The 22541-nt window shown below is 51.0% G+C and overlaps 1 protein-coding gene across 1 annotated transcript in view; it reads left to right on the top strand.

Moving 5' to 3' along the window:
- Positions 1 to 15935: 15935 nt before the first annotated feature.
- Positions 15936 to 22541, top strand: part of LOC121274586 (cathepsin F-like) — a 29458-nt gene continuing 22852 nt past the window's right edge. Inside the window, exons 1-4 of the mRNA XM_041181917.1 lie at positions 15936 to 16055; positions 17220 to 17369; positions 20882 to 20942; positions 21880 to 21990. Coding sequence (XP_041037851.1) covers positions 17268 to 17369; positions 20882 to 20942; positions 21880 to 21990 — 274 coding nt within the window. The 5' untranslated portion in view covers positions 15936 to 16055; positions 17220 to 17267. The remainder of the gene's footprint in view (positions 16056 to 17219; positions 17370 to 20881; positions 20943 to 21879; positions 21991 to 22541) is intronic.

Genomic DNA, 22541 nt, shown 5'->3' with positions numbered 1-22541 from the left:
CAAGTAAGGGTGGTGAGTGGCTTGGAGAGGAACTTGCAGGTGGTGGTGTTCCCCATGTGTCTGCTGCCCCTGTCCTTCTAGATGGTAGAGGTCATAGGTTTGGAAGGTGCTGTTGAAGGAGTCTTGGTGAGTTGCTGCAGTGCATCTTGTAGATGGTACACACACTGCTGCTACTGTGCGTCGGTGGTGGAGGGAGTGAATGTTTGTGGATGGGGTGCCAATCAAGTGGGGCTGCTTTGTCCTGGATGGTGTCGAGCTTCTTGAGTGTTGTGGGAGCTGCACTCATCCAGGCAAGTGGGGAGTATTCCATCACACTCCTGACTTGAGCCTTGTAGATGGTGGACAGGCTTTGGGGAGTCAGGAGATGAGTTATTCTCTGCAGAATTCCCAGCCTCTGACCTGTTCTTGTAGCCACAGTATTTATATGGCTGGTCCAGTTCAGTTTCTGGTTATTGGTAACCTCCAGGTTGTTGATAGTGGGGGATTCAGTGATGATAATGTCATTTAACGTCAAGGGGCGAAGCACAGTAGCAGTGCCACACAACACGATGGAGGGTATCCTCAATGTGAAGACAGGACTTCGTCTCCACAAGGACTGTTCGGTGGTCACTCCTACCAATGCTGCTGTGGACAGATGTATCTGTGACAGGTCGATTGGTGAGGGCGAGGTCATGGGTTTTTCCCTCTTGCTGGTTCCCTCATGTGCCTCATTATAAGATGATAAGAAATAAGAGCAAGAGTAGGCCATTCAGCCCCTCGAGTCTGCTCCTCCATTCAATGCGACCATGGCTGATTATTTATCTCCACTCTCCCACCCTGTTCCTTGATTCCTTCAGTGGCCAAAAATCCCTCGATCTCTCTCTTGAACATACTCAATGACTGAGCCTCCACAGCCCTCTGGGTGTCGAGAATTCCAAAGATCCACCAACCCTCGGAGTGAACCTTATCTCTCCACAGAAGCTGCCTGACCTGCTGAGCATTTACAGAGTTTCCTGTTTTTATTTCAGATTGCTCAGTATTTTACCCCCACCTGAGAGGGCAGGTTTCACGCCTCGTCCAAAATAGGACACCTCCGAGCTCAGTCCGAACTCTGCCGTCCCATGGCCTTACCCGCACCCAAACCCGTTCACCCATCAGCCCCTGTGCTCCCTGACCTAACATGGCCGCCTGCCAGCAAACTCCCCCCCCCACCCACCCCCCACCTCCCCCGCACTCTCTGTAACCTCCTCCTGCACTACTACCCTCTGGGATCTCTGGGCTTCTGCAAACCTGGCCTCTCGAGCATCCCCCCCCACCCCAATTTCCATTGTTCCACCATTGGCAGCTGTGCCTTTAGCTGCCTGGGGGGAGGGCCCTAAGCTCTGGGATTCCCTCCCTAAACCTCTCCGCTTCCCTCTCTCTCTCTCCTTTGAGACGCTCCTTAAAACCGACCTTTTTGACCCAGCTTTTGGTCACCTATTCTATTGGCCCCCACTCTTTCCCCCTATCCCTGCAATATTTTCCCATTCAAATAGGGAACTTGCTGTGTGTGTCCATAGATCTCTGAAGGCAGAGGGGCATGTTAGTGGGGTGGTGAAAAAGGCACATGGGACACTTGCCTTTATCAATCGGGGCATAGATTACAAAAGTAGGGAGGTCATGTTGGAGTTGTATAGAACCTTGGTGAGACCACAGCTGGAGTACTGTGTGCAGATCTGGTCACCACATTATAGGAAGGATGTGATTGCGCTGGAGGGGGTGCAGAGGAGATTCACCAGGATGTTGCCTGGGATGAAACATTTAAGTTATGAAGAGAGGTTGGATAGACTTGGGTTGTTTTCGTTGGAGCAGAGAAGACTGAGGGGCGACCTGATCGAGGTGTACAAGATTATGAGGGGCATGGACAGGGTGGATAGGGAGCAGCTGTTCCCCTCAGTTGAAGGGTCAGTCACGAGGGGGCATAAGTTCAAGGTGAGGGGTTGGAGGTTTAGGTGGGATGTGAGGAAAAGCTTTTTTACCCAGAGGGAGGTGAGGGTCTGGAATGTGCTGCCTGGGAGGGTGGTGGAGGCGGGTTGCCTCACATTCTTTAAAAAGTACCTGGATGAGCACTTGGCACGTAATAACATTCAAGGCTATGGGCCAAGTGCTGGTAAATGGGGTTAGGTAGGTAGGTCAGGTGTTTCTCACGTGTCGGTGCAGACTCGATGGGCCGAAGGGCCTCTTCTGCACTGTGATTCTGTAATTCTGTGAAGTATTTATCCAATTCTGGCCTTTTCCAAGGCTAATGTTAAACCTGTCTCCACCTCCCTCTCAAGTCGCGTTGTCCAAATCTCAACTACTTGTTGCGTAAAATAGTTTCTCCTCATGTCGCCTCTTTCTTTTGCCAATCGCCTTAAAGGTCAGTGGGTCATCCCTCGATATCTTAAACTGTCAGCTATTCCTCAAAAACCCCCCCTAACGTACATGGACCACCAATATTCATCAGCACAGTGTCCCTTAACGGCTAGGACAAGGCAGTTTAATTTTCAGATGGTTACCAAATCCCTATCTACCGCACGCCCCAACAGCGAAGGATTCTTCGATCTGGATATCTGGCGGCCAGCTTTGCCTGTCAATGACTCGACACGACAGCTGATAAGATAAGGGAGCTAAAGAGAGGAGAAAAGGAACTCGAAGGCAAAGTGGAAAGATCTGACAAACCCGTCTGCCAAAAAACAAGGCTCTAAAATGGCGCCCAAGTCTTGGGCCTTGTTCTCCATTCAGGATCGGGGCCTCGACGTTGGGATCAGACGTGGGTCTCTACCTTGCACCGTGTCGGGGATAGTGACGCTCAAGGAGTTTTGGGGAGTTGGCCAATTAGTGGACGGAGGGCATGCTGGCCGTCCAATGAGGGATGGCGGACAGGCTCCCGGGGCTGGAGGGGCAATAGGAGTACCCCCCCAGCAATGACAAATTGGCAATGTCATCTCTGGACAGCCTACGCCCGCAGCTGTGGTCTTGACGGCCAGGGCTGAAATTCCACTTGGTGCGAGAGAGGGGCCTTAATAAGCCCCTTAATTACACCAGTTGGCTACCCAAGCCTTCAGGTGGGTAGCCATTCTGCCCCTGATCTTGCCTTCTCGAAAATGGTGGGCGAGGCGGGGTGGTTGCTGGCAAAGCTCCAGGCTGCTCCAATCCCACTCCCGCTAGCCTCGGGAAATCCTCTGGTATCTGTTGTCAGGCTGAATCAGAGGCCCCAGGTCTCAGAATGATACTGGGACTGAAAGGGTTAAGTTACGAGGGCAGGTTTCACAGACCCGGCTTGTCTTCCCTCGGGTGTAGATGGTTAAGGGGTGACCTAATCGAGGAGTTTCAGACGATTAAAGGATTTGAGAGGGTTGCTAGGGAGAAACTATTTCCTCTGGTGGGGGGGAGGGAGTGAGGCAGAACTTTAAGACGAGCGCCCGGCCGTTTGGGGGCGATGTCAGGAAGCTCTTCTTCACTCAGAGGGGAGTGGGTACCTGGAACAAGTGGGGTTGTCCTAACCTGATTTTTGGGCCCTTGGATCAAGTGAGGAATCTGACATCCAATACAGAGCAGCGAAGATTTTGAAGATCACTTTTCAGCATTGAGGGGATCCAGTGGGTTAAAGTGATTCATGTTACTGGGCTTAGTCAGCTGGTTAGGACCTCGAGGTGAGTGCAGTCCCACACCAACACGGCTGACTGGGAACCGCCCCTCTAGCCGGGCAATAAATCCCGGCCTTGCCAGCGATGCCAACATCCCAGGAAAGAAAATCAACCAGCGGGTTAGCTCCTCACCCCCTTGATCTCGAACACCAGTATAAGGTCGCCTCACCTCTAGTTTTCAGAGCGGCCCTTGTATTGTGAGCGGCCAATTCTTATATTAAATTAAACCAGTTCATTCTTTTTATTCACTCACGGCATTTACTGCCCATCCCTAATTGCCCCTTGAGAAGGTGGGGGTGAGCCGCCTTCTTGAGCCGCTGCAGTCCCTGTGGTGTAGGTACACTCACCGTGCTGTTAGGGAGGGAGTTCCAGGATTTTGACCCAGCGACAGTGAAGGAATGGCCGATATATTTCCAAGTCAGGATGATGAGTGACTTGGAGGGGAACTTGCAGGCGGTGGAGTCCCCATGTGTCTGCTGCCCTTGTCCTTCTAGATGGTAGAGGTTGTGGGTTTGGAAGGTGCTGTTGAAGGAGCCTTGGTGAGTTGCTGCAGTGCATCTTGTAGATGGTACACACACTGCTGATACTGTGTGTCGGTGGTGGAGGGAGTGAATGTTTGTGGATGTGGTGCCAATCAAGCGGGGCTGCTTTGTCCTGGATGGTGTCGAGCTTCTTGAATGTTGTTGGAGCTGCACTCATCCAGGCAAGTGGGGAGTATTCCATCCCACTCCTGACTTGTGCCTTGTAGATGGTGGACAGGCTTTAGGGAGTCAGGAGGTGAGTTACTCTCTGCAGGATTCCCAGCCTCTGACCTGCTCATGTAGCCACAGTATTTATGGTTGGTCCAGTTCGGTTTCTGGTCAATGGTAACCCCCAGGATGTTGATAGTGGGGGATACAGTGATGGTAATGCCATTGAATATTAAGAGACAATGGCTGGATTCTCTCTTGTTGGAGATGGTCATTGCCTGACACTTGTGTGGTGTGAATGTTACTTGCCACTTGTCAGCCCAAGCCTGGATATTGTCCAGGTCTTGCTGCATTAGGACATGGACTGCTTCAGTATCTGAGGAGTCGTGAATGGTGCTGAACATTGTCCAATCATCAGCGAACATCCCCACTTCTGACCTTATGATGGAAGGAAGGTTATTGATGAAGCAGCTGAAGATGGTTGGGCCGAGGACACTACCCTGAGGAAATCCTGCAGTGATGTCCTGGAACTGAGAAATTTTACCTCCAACAACCACAACCATCTTCCTTTGTGCAAGGTATGACTCCAACCAGCGGAGAGTTTCCTCCCTGATTCCCATTGACTCCAGTTTTGCTGGGACTCCTTGATGCCACACTCGGTCAAATGCGGCCTTGATGTGAAGGGCAGTCACTCTCACCTCACCTCAGGAATTCAGCTCTTTTGTCCATGTTTGAACCAAGGCTGTAATGAGGTCAAGAGCTGAGTGGCCCTGGTGGAACCCAAACTGGGCATCAGTGAGCAGGTTATTGCTAAGCAAGTGCCTCAGTAGAGGAGTGCTGCACAGTTGGAGGATCAGTATTGAAGGGGTGCTACACTGTCGGAGGGTCAGTACTGAGGGAGTGCTGCACTGTTTGAGGATCAGTACTGAGGGTTTGCTGCACTGTCGGAGAGTCAGTACTGAGGCAGTGCTGGACCGTCGGAAGGTCAGTACTGAGTGAGTGCAGCACTGTTGGAGGGTCAGTACTGAGGGAGTGCTGCAGTGTTGGAGGGTCAGTACTGAGCTGTTGCTATACTGTTGGAGGGTTACTACTGAGGGAGTGCTGCACTATTGGACAGTCAGTACTGAGGGAATGCTGCACTGCTGGAGGGTCAGTACTAAGGGGGTGTTGCACATTTGGAGGGTCAGTACAAAGGGAATGCTGCACTGTTGAAGGGCCAGTACTATGGAGGTGCTGCACTGTTGGACAGTCAGCACAGACGTAGTGCTGCACTGTTGGAGGGTCAGTACTGAGGGACAGCTGCACTCTCAGATGGTCAATGCTAAGGGAGTGCTGCATTGTCGGAGGGTCAGTACTGAGGGAGCACTGCCCTGTCGGGGAGGTCAGTACTGAGGGAGTGCTGCACTGTCGGAGGATCAGGACTGAGGGAGTGCTGCACTATTGGAGGGTCAGTACTGAGGGAATGCTGCACTGTCGGAGGGTCAGTACTGTGGGAGTGTTGCACTGCCGGAGGATCAGTACTGAGGGAGTGCTGCAATGTCGGAGGGTCAGTACTGAGGGAGTGATGCACTGTCAGAGGGACATGCTGAGGGAGTGCTGCACTGTTGGTGGGTCAGTACTGAGGGAGTGATGCACTGTCAGAGGGACATGCTGAGGGAGTGCTGCACTGTCGGAGGGTCAGTACTGAGGGAGTGATGCACTGTCAGAGGGACATGCTGAGGGAGTGCTGCACTGTTAGAGGATCAGTACTGAGGGAGTGCTGCACTGTCAGAGGGTCAGTGCTGAGGGAGTGCTGCACTGTCAGAGTGTCAGTTGCTGCACTTTTTGTGGGTCAGTATTGTGGAAGCAATGGACTATTGGAGGCTCGATCTGCGAGATTGCTAAGATGTTAGAGTTTCGGTACTGAGGGAGCATTGCACTGCTGTAAGTCAGTGAATTACTTACCCTGTTTATTGTACAATCACTTCTTATCTACTGTTAGGGAGAATACAGTAAGAATTTATTGAAAGGACAGTATTCGGAACCTCCAGGCAGACAGTGCCATCAAGCACATTAACAGTTAAGTGTTACCAGGTGAACTTTGCACATCCTTAGGTCATGTAATCACCAGAAAGGCCTTGGGAACCAAACTGGAGATGGAGGATGAAAGCAATATAGATTAAGTGTGCGCGTCAATAGATAAGGAAAGGACAGATGACCCCAGTTTAAATAGGGGGAGAAGGCTCTGCCTGGATGAAGGCTGAACAATGTTCTTTTCAGTGTTGTACAAATACCCTGTATACTTGTAAACTGGTAGAGTGCTACCTCAAGCTGCCTTGAGGTGGTTCCCTCCTTGCAATTGCTAGAATAACCGATCGTAACCTGTACCTGAGCCTCCAGTGATTCGTTCGTCAAAGATACCACAACAATTGGCGTAGTCGGCAGGATACTTGGATCGGGTCCTCTGGACAGCTCTGCAAAGTGGGTGAGCGTACGTTATTTACGAGCCCGCAGTTAGTGCGGTAAGTTGACCCGAGAACGGTCCGGTCGAGTATCAAAAGAATCGGGAGGAGGACTCAGGACAGGAGGCGCCGGGGTAGGAGGTGGTGCTGCGCAGGGAGGCCGGACCACCACTCATGACAGGAGGTGGAGCCGTGCTGGCGAGCTACGGTTCCGAAATAGAACCATAGTTGAATCCGCGCAGAGGCCACATCCCCGGGGAAAACAATTAGGCCACTAGTAACTAAGTTGTCAGAGCCGCGTGAACAAACTGCGCAGAGACAGACGAAATAGAAGAATAGAATGCGGTCGGGAAAACAGGAAAGGGGTATGGACCTCCCCTGGGGAGCCGCGGACTCCACCACGAGGTTCATAGCGGGACAATGGTGAAAATTAATCAAGAAAATGTGGAAGGATGATTGGGACCCGAAAGGTCCCCTACTGAATTTTCTGTAACTTATTAAAAAAAATGAATTGACCTAAGTTACAAGAGCTGTTTGTGCTGAAGAGAGAGAGAGAGAGCGAGAGCAGGGGGGTATCCCTAGTGGGGGTTAATGAGCAGTGACAGGCAGGAGCAGAGTAAATGTGAGCTTCAGCCAGTTTCATTGTCCCTATAGGTCCAAGATCCCTTTAACCCCCCCCCACCCCCCAGCTGCTACTTGAAGTTTCGTTTAGGGTATGAAAGTTTTAAGTCATTCAGTTCGATGTCATTGGAACATAAATACATACCTTGATATAAGTGTGTGTTTGTGTGCAAGAAAGCATTTGTATGTGAGTTTTAATAATGTGTTTTCTTTCCTAAATTGTCATGTGTGTGTGGAGTTCAGCAGCTTAGAGCTGAAAGCCCCATATTAGATTAAAGGAAAAGTATACTCAAACATTCCAAAGTTTTAAGTATAATGTTTGAGTTGAAATTTCAGGCAAAAATCTCAATCTGAAGTTATTGTATAGGTAAAACAGGGTTTGCCTTTGTTTGAGATGAACCAACCCTTGAACGGCCCCCTTGCAGACGAGTAGGGAGTAACCCTTATCACCAGCTCCCAAGTTGTTTGGGATTGATACATACGAGTTGCATTAACTCATACGAGTTGGGAAGCTAAAACTCTGAGGCAAAAAAACCCCTCAAATTCCAAAGGGTTCTAGAAGACGTAAACGCATGGACTAGGCGGTTCCAATGGATGAAAGGGGGATTCTTTTGAAGAGATGAATTAAATATCAAAAGGAAATCTGCATCCCAACAGCACTGTAATTTGAATTTGGGACAATCTTGAGGTGTGAAAAGTGCAGTGTAATTTAACAGGTTACTTTTGAATAATGAGGACGCTATCCAGGATAAAGAATGAGTCGATAAACGTGTGGGACTTTTCATCTGGATACACCTCAATACACATGAGAAAGAGGTAGTTTTAATTTTGATAGCGTAAATTACAGTTCTTACAAAGCTTAAAAAAATTAAAGTTTGCTTCCCGATAAAGTTCGCAAAAGGGAATTTTTATTTCAAAAGTTTTGACAGCCAACTGACACTAATTCGAATGCTCAAGCTTCTGTATTTGTAAGTCTGTTCCCAAAATATAAAGGTAAGCCCACGACCTTGACAAAGTTTGGCAGAAATCCAATTTTTGGCTGGGGTCAATGATTCTGGGGTCATTCTAAAAAGAAAAGGGTCAGACGCAATTTAGTGGGTTACTTTTGAGGCAATAAAATATTGTTTGAGAAGAAGATAAAGAGGCAAAACATGTCAATGCCTGATTTCTGTTTTAAAACTGCTATGAGAACACTTTATTGGATTGGAAATTCTCTCCAGATGACCTGAACAAGATAAGATGGCAGCTGTTGCATGTGTAAAATGGTATGAAGAAAGTAGGAGAAAGAGTTAGGGAGAGGGGACACAATGTACAAATTGTTTTACGGGGAACTGCATTTGATAATCTGGCCATTAACTGAGACATTGGAATAGCACAGGGGGAGATAAGCAAGCAACGATGTAGAGACAGAGATCCCCGTTGACATGGAACAGTCAATACGGCCTAAAGAGTAAGGAGACATTTAAAATGATCAAGGCAATATAGAGAAACTGACCTCAAGAGAATCTTAGGATGATCATGGTCAGGGAAAAGAACCTCAGAGGTACAACTATGCGGAATCTGTAGTTGAGGCAATTGAGGTGTAAGGAGAAATAATACTTAACAATATTTACCGCAAGATGGATACAGGTAAAGGGAAAGCTGGGAAAAGGCTAAATAGATGTATTACTGACTATATTAATGTGCCTGTGAGCTATGAAAAGTAAGACCACAGGATTAACGCCCTGATGACAGGCAGAGTTAAGCGGCTCCCAGAGAGAACCAACGTTGAAAGATAGGGTAAGAAGGTGCAGTGTAGAGTGGTGTAGACAGCTTAAAGAATTGAGGTCCGACGTGGGACAGCAGCAGGAGATAGTGGACTGGAAGGAGTGGGCCTACCCTTATAGATTCAGATCAGGGAACTCACTTCACAGGAAGAGTCATTAAAGAAATGTGTAAATTTATGGGGATTAAACAGAAATTCCACTCTCCCTATCACCCACAGGGCTCGGGGGTGGTGGAAAGGATGAACCGAATTTTAAAAAAACGTCAGTAGCAAAAGCAATTCAAGAGACAGGGAACAATTGCCCAATATTCTCATGACCCTTAGGGCTACCCCAAGCAGGACCACCGGGTTCACCCCATTTAAACTAATGACAAGGAGAGCAATGCAGTTACCCGAGGGAATCATAGTGGGAGGGGGAGATGTAGGACCACTGAAAGGGAAGGTGCGGGACTATGTGAGAGAAATGAGTGAGCAATTGTGTGAGTTAAGGAAGGAAGTCAGAGACCGACAGGCGATTAAGGATATGGAAACGGATAAATCCAAAGATCAACACTGGACTCCCCCAAATGGGGAATAAGGTGATGGTTAAGATAAACCTGGAACGAAGGGGGTTTGCACCCAAGTGGGTGGGACCGAATGAGGTAACCATGACCAGCGATATACATGCGCGTGCGTGGACTTTAGGGGAAAGGGGCGCTGGAAGCATTGGAAACAACTGAAGCGTTTCATTAACTGATTCTATCCACAGAACTAACCTCAACAACCGAGCGGTGACAACTGGGACTTATCTGCTTAAGTTCACAGAACGGTCATCACTATGTCGACGTTCGTGGGCACGGCGACACTGGCAGCAAGACCGGGGATTATCACGACTCGTCCCACACCGCAGGAGGGACTTTGGTAGAGTGTGGACAGAGCCGAATGCGACACACGACGGGGAATGATGGATGTGCACATGCATGTAGAATGAATGTTGAATGTATAGTGAATAATAATACGCTAATGGGCATTGTCTTAGTGATACCTGTTATACCTATGTCAACACCCGGCAGAACGTTATATAGAGTAGAAAATATTGGGGTGATAAGGGGGGGAGGGTGATTATTATATTCAGCACCATGACATTCCGCCATATGCAGTAGACTTGGAAGGGAATATAGTTGGCACCACATTAGTAGGGTGTAGTATAGAGGCCACTGCAGTGGTATAAGCACACCCCAATATATGAGATGGAAGAAGCTAGGTGTGGATTGAAAGCAGCAGCACATTGTACGCCCTTTTTGCCATGGTGCACCGAGGGGCTGGGAATTGTAGAGACCCCTCAGGCTGTACGGCTCATAATGAATGTATGTAGTGTCCCACCCACTTGGGTGCAAGCCCCATTTGTTCCGGGTTTATCTTAACCATCACCTTATTCCCCATTTGGGGGGGTCCGGTGTTGCTCTTTGGATTTATCTCTTTCCATATCCTTAATCGCCTGTCGGCCTCTGACTTCCTTCCTTAACTCATACAATTGCTCACTCATTTCCCTCACATAGTCCTGCACCTTCCCTTTCAGTGGTCCTACATCTCCCCCTCCCACTATGATTCCCCCCGGGTAGCTGCATTGCTCTCCTTGTCGTTAGTTCAAATGGGGTGAACCCGGTGGTCCTGCTTGGGGTAGCCCAAAGGTTCATCAGAATCTTGGGCAATTATGCCCTGTCTCTTGAATTGCTTCATCGTATTGAAGCACATCAGAGTGCAACATGATGTATGTCGATAAATCCTATCCCATTGCACGGACTGTCTGTAATGACCATATTGAAATGACTGTAATGTTCTTTGATTGTATTGAAGCACCTCGTGACCCATGTGTAATGTTGAATATGATTGCCCCTTTTGTGATGTTCTGTGTTATCCTTTCAGGTATTTTATGAATAAAGTGTATTTTTCCAAAAAAAAAAGGGGCAGCAAATTGTACAATGGAACTATATGGGCTGTAAAAGGACCGACTCATGTTGCATTCATGGGGAATGGGAGATATTGTATCACCACGTGGCAGCAAAAGATCCAGTACAGGAGCAACTGGATGTGCCCCATCCACAATCCATGTGGTGCACCTACGCCCACAGGTACCGGCAAGGGTGGGGAAGGTGGATCTGGTCGAAATATGCAAGAGAGGAGTGGCTACACTTCAGGAAAGTGTGAAGGATAACCTGACACAGTGTTGGAACCATTTCTCCTGTGAAATTCCCTTATTACCAGAGCACCTAAGTGTGATTCGGAGACGGGCTCAGCAGATATATAGAACTGACTATACACTGCTGCAACAGGTTAGGGCCTTAAAGGAGAATATGGAGCTAATAGGTTCCTCCGCATGGTGGGAGGACCTGTGGAATTGGGGCTCGTATAAATACGCCCGTGGATTCAGATTACCTGGTTGTGATTCAGCTGATATTAGTTATTTATTTAACATACATCGCATCCGAATGCCACAATAGAGGTGGCGCCGGGGGAGTTTTAACAGGTGGAGAAGAGGTTTAGCAAGTCAGGGGCCTGAGTTGAAGGGCCAGATGATGCAGATGGTCTGACCTAGTACCTTTACAATCCAAAGCTGGATACCTGGCCAGTGTCAATGGGTGGCGGTGCGTAAAGGGATGGACAGTACCACTGTAGTTGGCCATTTTGAGCTACACTAAGGGCCAAAAGAGGGGATTGTTGGGGGGTGGGGGATACAGTAAGAATTTGTTGAAAGGGAACGACTTGGAATCTCCAGGCAGACAGTGCCATCAAGCACATTAACTGTTAAGGGTTACCAGATGAACCTTGCACACCCTTAGGTCCTGTCATCACCAGAAAGACCCTGGGGCCTGGGCTGGAGACGGAGGATGAAAGCAATATAGATTAAGTGTGCTCGTCAACAGGTCAGGAAAGGACAGATGACCCCAATTTAGATAGGGGGAGAAGGCTCTGCCTGGATGAAGGCTGAACAATATTCTCACCAGTGATGTATTAGTAAGCTGTAGACTTGTAATTTAGCAGAGTGCTACCTCAAGCCGCTTTGAGGTGGTTCTCTCCTTGTAATTGCTGGAATAAACAATCGTAACCTGTACCTGAGCCTCCAGTGGTTCGTTCATCAAAGGTACCACAACGCTACGTGCCAGTGTCGTTATTTCTTTTATGCTAATGAATGTGGACGGGTTGTGGTGTAACCCTGTGCGTGGAGTCTGCCTCATGGTGGGAGTGTGGGCCCACGAGGTGTAAGATGGACCCAGACTGAAGATGTGGAAAGAGCTGAACTGAACTGCACTGTGGGCTCAAAACACACAAAGCATGATGGTTAACTTAGTCAAGTCAAACCCCCGCTAGCATCAGCAACTTCTGCAAAATGGCTGAGGCTATGGGAGGGCTGGTCCCAGGGAAGATAAACAGACTGAGCTTTGTTAAGGGGGCAATAAATGTGCTGCCTCCTTCCCAGTTCCGGAGGTTGATAACAGTCCTGGGGGTAACAAAGCAGAGTCAAGATGGCTACCGTACCTCGAGTGTGGCCTTCGAAGCCAGGGGCCTAGCCAGGGAGTGTCTGGAGAAAGACCATAAGACCAAAAGACCATAAGACGTAGGAGCAGAGATTATGCCTTTCGACCCATCGAGTCTGCTCCGCCATTCAATCATGGCTGATAACCCCATTCTTCCGATAACCTTTGATCCCCTTACCAATCAAGAACCTATCAGGAACCCAGAAAGCCCGGAGATGGACAGGGGTGTAACTCAAAACCACTTCAATGGATGAAGAGCAGGCTTCGCCTTATACGGCACAGAGAAATAGCAAGAAAGGTGCAAAGAAAGAGCCCATGGAAGCTTCTCTGCTGCAGTGGTTAGAGCAATTTGGTCAGTTGGTCAGAAGAGGCGCATGGGGTGGGGGTCATCAGATTGGCCACCGAGACAGATTCCAGCTGAATGCTGAGTGTTATGGTGAGTGCGTAATCTTGCTTAGCGGTTTAATAAAGGTGTATCACCTACGGTGAAATTTCATGCAAGTTGTTGGGTCAGTGATATCGAGAGTAAAAACTAAAGAACCGTCGACCAGGGAGAGGGTCTTACACTGCGAGTAAGTGAGCAACACGGGGCAGACGGGAAAGGGTGAGGGAGCCGAGTGGGCATCAGTTCATGTGGCTCTTGGGAGGGGACTGACTTGATGCCCTGTGGCACTGTCAGAGGGTCAGTACTGAGGGAGTGCTGCACTGTCAGAGGGTCAGTACTGAGGGAGTGCTGCACTGTCAGAGGGTCAGTACTGAGGGAGTACTGCACTGTCAGAGGGTCAGCACTGAGGGAGTGCTGCACTGTCAGAGGGTCAGTGTTGAGGGATTGCTGCGCTGTCAGAGGGTCAGTGCTGAGGGAGTGCTGCACTGTCGGAGGGTCAGTACTGAGGGAGTGCCTCACTGTCAGAGGGTCAGTACTGAGGGAGTGCTGCACTGTCGGAGGGTCAGTACTGAGGCAGTGCCGCACTGTCAGAGGGTCAGTACTGAGGGAGTGCTGCACTGTCGGAGGGTCAGTACTGAGGCAGTGCCGCACTGTCAGAGGGTCAGTACTGAGGGAGTGCCGCACTGTCAGAGGGTCAGTACTGAGGGATTGCTGCACTGTCAGAGGATCAGTACTGAGGGAGTGCTGTGCTGTCAGAGGGTCAGTACTGAGGGAGTGCCGCACTGTCGGAGGGTCAGTACTGAGGGAGTGCTGCACTGTCAGAGGGTCAGTACTGAGGGAGTGCTGCACTGTCGAAGGGTCAGTATTGGGGGAGTGCTGCATTGTCGGAGGGTCAGTACTGAGGGAGTACTGCACTGTCGGAGAGTCAGTACGGAGGGAGTGCTGCACTGTCGGAGAGTCAGTACTGAGGGAGCCCTGCAGTGTCGGAGGGTCAGTACTGAGGGAGTGCTGCACTGTCGGAGGGTCAGTACTGAAGGAGTGCTGCAGTGTCGGAGGGTCAGTACTGAGGGAGTGCTGCACTGTCAGGGGAGTTCAGCACAGAGGGAGTGCTGCACTGTCAGATGTGCTGACGTTCAGATGAAACGTTAAACCATATCCCCTTCTACCCTCTCGGATGATGGTAAATTATCCAGTCACTATTTCAGAGAGGGGCCGGGGAATTATCGATGGCGTCCGAAACATTATTTATTCATCGACCAACCTCCAGCTCATTAGCACATTGTGGACTGTGGGATCTTGCTCTGTGAAAAATGGCTGCCACATTCCCTTCTTGACATCGGTGTCTACACTTCAAAAAGGTACCTCATTGGCTGTGAAGCTCTTTGGGACGTGCTGAGAAGTGAAAGGTGCTATAGAAATGCAGGTTCTCTCTTTTATAAAGTGAATTGTTAGTTTGTCTTTAGCGACCCTGGGTTTATCGGGGGTCAATGTTGCTGGTAAAGGATTAAAATTTAACTTCCATGGGGGGGTTTCTGAGGGGAAAGTGTCACAGTCACAGGAGCACCGAGAGATTATAGATTAAAAAATGAGGAAGGAGTTTGCACCTCTTTGTTGTTGAAATGATGATGGCAATTTGTAAAGACAATGCCTGTTTTTTATTGGGTGTTCGATGATTTGATAACCGTCTGTGTCTTCAGCTCCCTATTGGTCATCGGGCTGAAGGGGGTGGGTGAGGGATGGAGGAGGAGTGTCCTCATTAAAGTATAAAGGACCCAGTCAGTTCCAGCTGCCGGTATCTGACTGACAGACTGGGTGGGTAAGTGACCGACACGGGGCAGACGGGACAGGGTGAGGGAGCCAAGTGGGCATCAGTTCATGTGGCTCTCGGGTGGGGAGTGACTTGATGCCCTGTGGCACTGTCAGAGGGTCAGTACCAAGGGAGTGCTGCACTGTCGGAGGGTCAGTACTGAGGGAGTGCTGCACTGTCAGAGGGTCAGGACTGAGGGAGTGCTGCACTGTCAGAGGGTCACTACTGAGAGAGTGCTGCACTGTCAAAGTGTCAGTACTAAGGGAGTGGTGCGCTGTCGGAGTGTCAGTACTGAGGGAGTCCTGCACCATCCAAGGGTCAATACTAAGGGAGTGCTGCACTGTCGGAGAGTCAGTACTGAGGGAGCGCCGCAGTGTCGGAGGGTCAGTACTGAGGGAGTGCTGCACCATCAAAGGGTCAATATTAAGGGAATGCTGCACTGTCAGGGGAGTTCAGCACAGAGGGAGTGCTGCACTGTCAGATGTGCTGACGTTCAGATGAAACGTTAAACCATATCCCCTTCTACCCTCTCGGATGATAGTAAATTATCCACAGTCACTATTTCAGAGAGGGGCCGGGGAATTATCGATGGCGTCCGAAACATTATTTATCCATCGACCAACCTCCAGCTCATTAACACATTGTGGACTGTGGGATCTTGCTCTGTGAAAAATGGCTGCCACATTCCCTTTGTGACATCAGTGTCTACACTTCAAAAAGGTACCTCATTGGCTGTGAAGTAGTTTGGGATGTGCTAAGTGAAAGGCGCTATAGAAATGCAGGTTCTCTCATTTATGAAGCGAATTGTTAGTTTGTCTTTAGCGACCCTGGGCTAATCGGTGGCCAATGTAGCTGGTAAAGGATTAAAATTTAACTTCCACTGGCTTCCATGGTGGGGTTTCTGAGGGGAAAGTGTCACAGTCACAGGAGCACCGAGAGATTATAGATTAAAAAACGAGGAAGGAGTTTGCACCTCTTTGTTGTTGAAATGATGATGCCAATTTGTAAAGACAATGCCTGTTTTTTATTGGGTGTTCGATGATTTGATAACCGTCTGTGTCTTCAGCTCCCTATTGGTCATCGGGCTGAAGGGGGTGGATGAGGGATGGAGGAGGAGTGTCCTCATTAAAGTATAAAGGACCCAGTCAGTTCCAGCTGCCGGTATCTGACTGACGCACTGGGTGGGTAAGTGACCAACACGGGGCAGACGAGACAGGGTGAGGGAGCCAAGTGGGCATCAGTTCATGTGGCTCTCGGGTGGGGAGTGACTTGATGCCCTGTGGCACTGTCGGAGGGTCAGTACTGAGGGAATGCTGCACTGTTGGAGGGTCAGTACTGAGGGAGTGCTGCACTGTCGGAGGGTCAGCACTGAGGGAGTGCTGCACTGTCGGAGGGTCAGCACTGAGGGAGTGCTGCACTGTCGGAGGGTCAGCACTGAGGGAGTGCTGCACTGTCGGAGGGTCAGCACTGAGGGAGTGCTGCACTGTCGGAGGGTCAGCACTGAGGGAGCGCTGCACTGTCGGAGGGTCAGTACTGAGGGAGCGCTGCACTGTCGGAGGGTCAGTACTGAGGGAGTGCTGCACTGTCGGAGGGTCAGTACTGAGGGAGCGCTGCACTGTCAGAGGGTCAGTACTGAGGGAGTGCTGCACTGTCGGAGGGTCAGTACTGAGGGAGTGCTGCACTGTCGGAGTGTCAGTACTCAGGGAGTGCTGCACTTTTGGAGGGGTGAACATTATCATCAGGCAGAGATGGTTTATTTCACTGAGGTTGAGGGATGAATACTGGCCACAGAACAACTTCCCGTTCTGCATCCTATAGTTGATCTTTTATATCCAAACGAGAGGGTGAACAGGATCTTGGTGTTTTACGCCTCAGCTGACACATGGCACCTCCGACAGTGCCGCACTCCCTCAGTACTGACCCTCCGACAGTGCAGCACTCCCTCAGTACTGACCCTCCGACAGTGCAGCACTCTCTCAGTACTGACCCTCCGACAGTGCTGCATTCCCTCAGTACTGACCCTCCGACAGTGCAGCACTCCCTCAGGACTGACCCTCCGACAGTGCAGCACTCCCTCAGGACTGACCCTCCGACAGTGCAGCACTCCCTCAGGACTGACCCTCCGACAGTGCAGCACTCCCTCAATTCTCCACCGGGAGCGTCAGTTTATATTATGGGCTCAATTCATTCTCCGGTGTGTAATTTGGACGCACGACTTTCTGAATCAGAGGGAGAAGGCCAGATGTACTGAGTAATGGCTGAAGCATCTCAGACTGCGGCTGATCTCACTGCAGGAGGCTGGTTCCCTGTGTTTACTAAGATATCTTCTGTTTCCTCTTCCCCTGCCAGGTTTTCCTCTTACGCTGACTTGGTGTGAAGCTCACACCCCCTCATACGATGTTCCGAGTGGCTGTAATCTGCCTCGCCCTCTCCTGCAATCTCCTGCACGCGGAGGCTGGTCCTGAGGAGGATAACATTGAGGTCGACGATGAAGCTGAAGTAAGTTTTCACCCTGACCCAACGGGAAATTCGAGAAAGGGCGCTAAACAGTCCGGGGGGGGAGGGGGTGGAAAAGGTGATAAGGACCTGACAGGCCAGAGAGCCTCCCTGTGTCCTGTAATGTCTCTACTATTCGTTATGGGCATGAAGGGCCTGCTGGCAATTTTGGTAAAGGCCAAGTAAATCCATTTGCGGTGCCCACACCTTCAACAGGCCTCAAGCCCTTAGCATATGAAATTTCGGGGCCTAATTTAGAGGCCTATTGCCCGTTTGTGTTCCCCTACAGCCCCACCTTGCCTAGCCAGCGAAACCAGGCTTAGAGCAGGCACCCCTTAAAGGGACACCGGCAACCCCAGCCCATTGGCTTGTCAGGCCTATCGGGCGGGTGTACAAGATCCCATAGATAAAAACAAAAAAACTGCGAATGCTGGAAATCCAAAACAAAAACAGAATTACCTGGAAAAACTCAGCAGGTCTGGCAGCATCGGCGGAGAAGAAAAGAGTTGACGTTTCGAGTCCTCATGACCCTTCGACAGAACTGAACTTCGACAGTTCTGTGGAAGGGTCATGAGGACTCGAAACGTCAACTCTTTTCTTCTCCGCCGATGCTGCCAGAGCTGCTGAGTTTTTCCAGGTAATTCTGTTTTTGTAAAAGATCCCATGTCCACTACTGGGAGTGCAGCACGTAATCCCTCCCTGACATCTTGGCCAGTAATTAGGCTGCATCCCCAGGCATAAATGGTTTAGGATGTGGGGACCAAAAGTGAGTGAGAGTCATAAGTCGTGAGGAGGATGCGAGGAGGCTTCAAGGGGACTTGGACAGACTAAGTGAATGGGCTAGAGCATGGCGGATGGAATATAGCGTGAATAAGTGTGAAGTTATCCACTTTGGTAGCCAAAACAGAAATGCAGGATATTTCCTAAATGGTGAGAGGTTGGGAAGTGTTGATGTCCAGAGGGACCTGGGTGTCCTTGTTCATGAGCCACTAGAAGTCTGCACGCAGGTACAGCAGCAATTAGGAAGGCAAATGGTACATGGGCCTTCATCGCCAGGGGATTTGAGTACAGGAATAAAGATGTCTTGCTGCAATTGTATAGAGCTTTGGTGAGACCACACCTGGAGGATTGTGTACAGTTTTGGTCTCTTTATCTAAGGAAGGATGTTCTTGCCATAGAGGGAGTGCAGCGGACGTTCACCAGGGTAATCCCTGGGATGGTGGGATTGTGAGGAGGGATTGAGGAGACTGGGTCTGTATTCTCTGGAGTTCTGAAGAACGAGAGGTGATCCCATTGAAACTTACAGAATTCTTACAGGGCGTGACAAGGCGGATAGAATGTTTCCCGCTGGCTGGTGAGTCAGAGGCCAGGCTTTTTAGGGATGAGATGAGGAGAAATTTGCTCACTCAGAGGGTGATGAATCTTTGGAATTCTCTACCCCACGAGGGCTGTGAGGGCTCAGTCACTGAGCACATTCAAGGCTGAGATGGATAGATTTCTGGATACTAATGACATCGAAGGGAAATGGAGATGGCGCTGGAAAGTGGCGTCGAGGTAGATGATCAGCCGGGATCTAATTAAATGGGGGAGCAGGCTTGATGGGCCGAATGGCCTCCGGCTGCCCCTATTCCCTGAGTCCTGAAGAGGAGGCGATTGAGTGATTACTCCGCGCATCAAAGGCTGGAGACCCGCCCGGGCTGCGGAGGTGGGTGGGGGGGGGATTGGGGTCGATTTTACACGCCTCATTTGGAATACGTTACCATCCTCCACTGACTGCATTTCGCTGGCGAAACCTCCTTGCCCTCACTGGGTGGCGGCGGGGGGAGGGGGGAAGTCCGCGCAGAGGAACGTCTCAAGTAGGCTCGGGAAGCAAACTTCTCGTTGCCGTGGGCGACGCCATTCAGCTGTAAGACCCCACCGCCGCTACCGACCACCCACCCCAACCCCCACCCCTGTCACCACCACCCTCCTCACCACCTACTTCATTTTTTTTATCCATTCACGGGATGAGGCCTTCGCTGGATTGAGCCGGCGCTTATTGCCCGTCCCTCGTTGCCCCCCTCCCCAAGCTGAAAGCAGGCCAAGCCGCCCCCGCAGGCTGTGTTGCCGCCTGTGGGATCTTGCTGTGCCGGCCGCCCTGCCTTACATCGGCGTCGCCGGCTGTGAAGCAAGGCCCCCGTGGTGGGGCCGCAGAAACGCAGCCCGTTCTTGCCTGGGCGTCGATGCCCACAAGGGGTACGGGGTAGGGGGAATATGTCGAGCGGGTAGCTTGGCGTCTGCTGGGCTGGTGCTGCTCGTTATCGTGGTGAGGGCCCAGGAGCTAGCGAGGAAATTCCTCAGGGATTTCTCCGTGGAAAACACCCCACATAACCGGGAGTGAACGTCAGGGGCCATCAGGAATGAAAGGGAAATGGGGCCTCAGCCTCTAATGAGCAGGGGTGAGGCCTGAGGCCTAAGGGCCTTCCCTTCCCGCCAGAGCCCGGCGTTCCACGCCGCTCACCGGGGCCGCACTCTCTCGGGGCCGAGTCTGAAGGCCGTGGGCGCGGGTCCCACTCTCTGGAGGACGCCAATCCCCCCCCCCACCCCCCCGGCTCACGCTCCCGGCGCAGCGCCGCAGGCAGGCCGCACTGTCCACTGGTGAGACGTCTTTCAGACGAGGCGTCAGCTCGAGGCCCTCGTCTGGCCCCCTCCGGCGGTTGTAAAAGATGCTGCAGCCACTGTTGGAAGGAGAGCAGTTCAGGGGGTGGGGAGGGGTGGGGTGGTGTTGGGCCTTGTGTGTTGGGGGTGGGAGTGAGTGGAAGGGGGGAAGGGAAGGTGGAGAGGAGAGGGGAGAGGGGCAGGGGGTGCAAGGGGGAGGGGAGGGGGAGAGGGTGCAAGTGGGGGGAGGGGGAGGGGGGGGAGGGTAGAGCAGGAGAGGGGAGGGGGAGGGCGAGAGGGGAGGGGAGGGGGGGTGCAGGAGAGGGGCCGCAGGGGGATAGTCCTCCCTGGTGTCCTGGGGCCAATATCTATCCCACACCCAACGCCACTAAGTAAAAGGGATTATCCGCTCATTATCACGCTGCTGTTTGTGGGATCTTGCTGTGCTCAAATAGGCTGGCGCGCTTCCTACATTACAACAGTGTGACGAAGCCTCGGGGGAAAGAGCACTTCCACTGGCTGCACAGCGACGCCCTGAGGCGGCGAGAGGCGCTAGTCAAATGCGGCCCTCGCATTTATTTTAAATGCTTCGAACCGCGCCCTTGCTAAGGGTAGGTACAGAATGGAAACAGGCCATTCGGCCCAACAGACCGTGCCAGCTTGTCACTTGTTCATTTTAACCCTCTCTCTCTCTCACCTAGTAACCTAGCACACGTCTAATAGTCTGATCTCCGTGAGTATTAAACACCCGTCACCGGGTTATCAGAAAATAACCCGAGGTGACTGGACAGGAAATTTAGAGTCGCTTCCAAACGAGGGAAAGGGCAGATTCTCTGACTGTAAACTGATTGTATTTTATTCTATTCCCCCAATCGCAGCTGCGGTCCAAGTTTGAGGAGTTCAAGGAGCAGTACAAGAAGAACTATGACCAGGAGGAAGGTAAGAGACGTGTCCACACTATTCGGTCATCTGTCCCCATTGCCCAGGAAGGCTGTAGTCTGATCCCTCTCCTCTGCTGAATGAACTGATCCCAGACAACCAGAGACAGCGGCAGCCATTGCAGGCCCGACTGTGCCTGGGGTAGGGAGCTACAAAAATCACCCAGCGTTTCTGCCCCCCCACCCCCTGCAATTCGGGATCCCTGCTGGGGAGAGTCGGAACATGCACCGGGGAAGCGCAACTGGGCCTCGCTCAGCTTGACGTTTACCCCCTTGGTCCCTGACTGCCAGGGATCCCACATCCCGGAGCGTCGGAGTGGGGAGTTGGAGGGTTGCTGTGGGCACCTTAGGCTTGCCAACCCCACCAGGACTGGCCTGGAGGCCCCAGGGGTCAAAGGCCGATCGCCGGGACCCTGCTGTGTGCAACCCTGGAGAGGAATCATCGGGACAGTAAAAAAGATTGGGGTTTTTTTCTTTGAATTCTCTTTACCAGGCATAAAAATATTGAAAATGGTGGTGATGGGGTGGGGGGTGCAGTTGAAAGGCTGTTTGGCTGACAGTCAAGCCAATTGGGTCATGAGTCTTGCTTTCCGATTGGCGTAGGAAGGCTGTACCTCACAAGGATGGATGTGCTGGCCAACAAATGGCTGGAGCGTGGGTGGGTGGGGGCAAATCCTGTGATGAAACCTCTAGGAATACATTTAATCACAGTCGGCAACCCTAGGGTACCTAAGAATACCCTGCCTCACCCCAGACATTCCCTCAGGGGAGGGAGCAGGGCAACAGTTGGGGGGAGGATCATGAAATCAAATTGGGGGGTGGAGGGGGAGGTGCACAACCAGATCCCAATGGTGCCCCTCGTGGTCTGGCCAAAGGTCAAATGAATCCGGCCCTGTCCAACGCTGACACGTTCTCTCTTGAATTTTGCTTGGATAAAGAGGAGAAAAGGTTCCGGATCTTTGTGGAAAATCTCAAGGCAGCCAAACGGATGCAGGAGCTGGACGCAGGCACCGCGATCTACGGAATCACCAAGTTCAGCGACATGTCAGGTAAATGAGTGACTGGCAGGGGGTCGGTGGGGGCTTTTGTGAAGGGTTCTCTGCCCCAGGTACCTTGCTGGGTGAGGTCACACTGAGGCCCCTGTTACACTAACCTGACATCTCCTTGTCCCTTCAACCCCTCCACCTTCCAATTTAATCCTGAATATTTCCATAATTTCCATCTCAGCCGTTCACACTTGATGTGAAAAAGCAGGAATTCTCTCCCCTTGAACGGGGGGGTATTGGGATTGTCCCATATCGGTGGGAATGTCCCTCAGTCCGATCCCTCCCCTGCCGGGAGAGAACAGTAACAATCTCACAGTGTGAGAGGCACCGACTGCAGCGTACCACATGATAAAATCTCACACTGACAAAGGCTTGCATTTATATATCCCCTTTCACAACCTCAGGAAGGCCCAGGGTTTTAATGTCAGAAATTTAGCAGCCAATTTGCACACAGCAAGATCCCACAACCGGCAATGTGTTAACGACCACATCATCTGTTTTTAGTGACGTTGGTTGAGGGATAAATATTGACCCCAGGACGATCTCCCTGCTGT

The sequence above is a fragment of the Carcharodon carcharias genome (assembly GCF_017639515.1).
Source record: "Carcharodon carcharias isolate sCarCar2 chromosome 37 unlocalized genomic scaffold, sCarCar2.pri SUPER_37_unloc_1, whole genome shotgun sequence".
Taxonomy (NCBI): Eukaryota; Metazoa; Chordata; class Chondrichthyes; order Lamniformes; family Lamnidae; genus Carcharodon; species Carcharodon carcharias.
The sequence above is the reverse complement of the archived record's forward strand: the minus strand, read 5'-3'. Positions and strand labels throughout refer to the sequence as shown.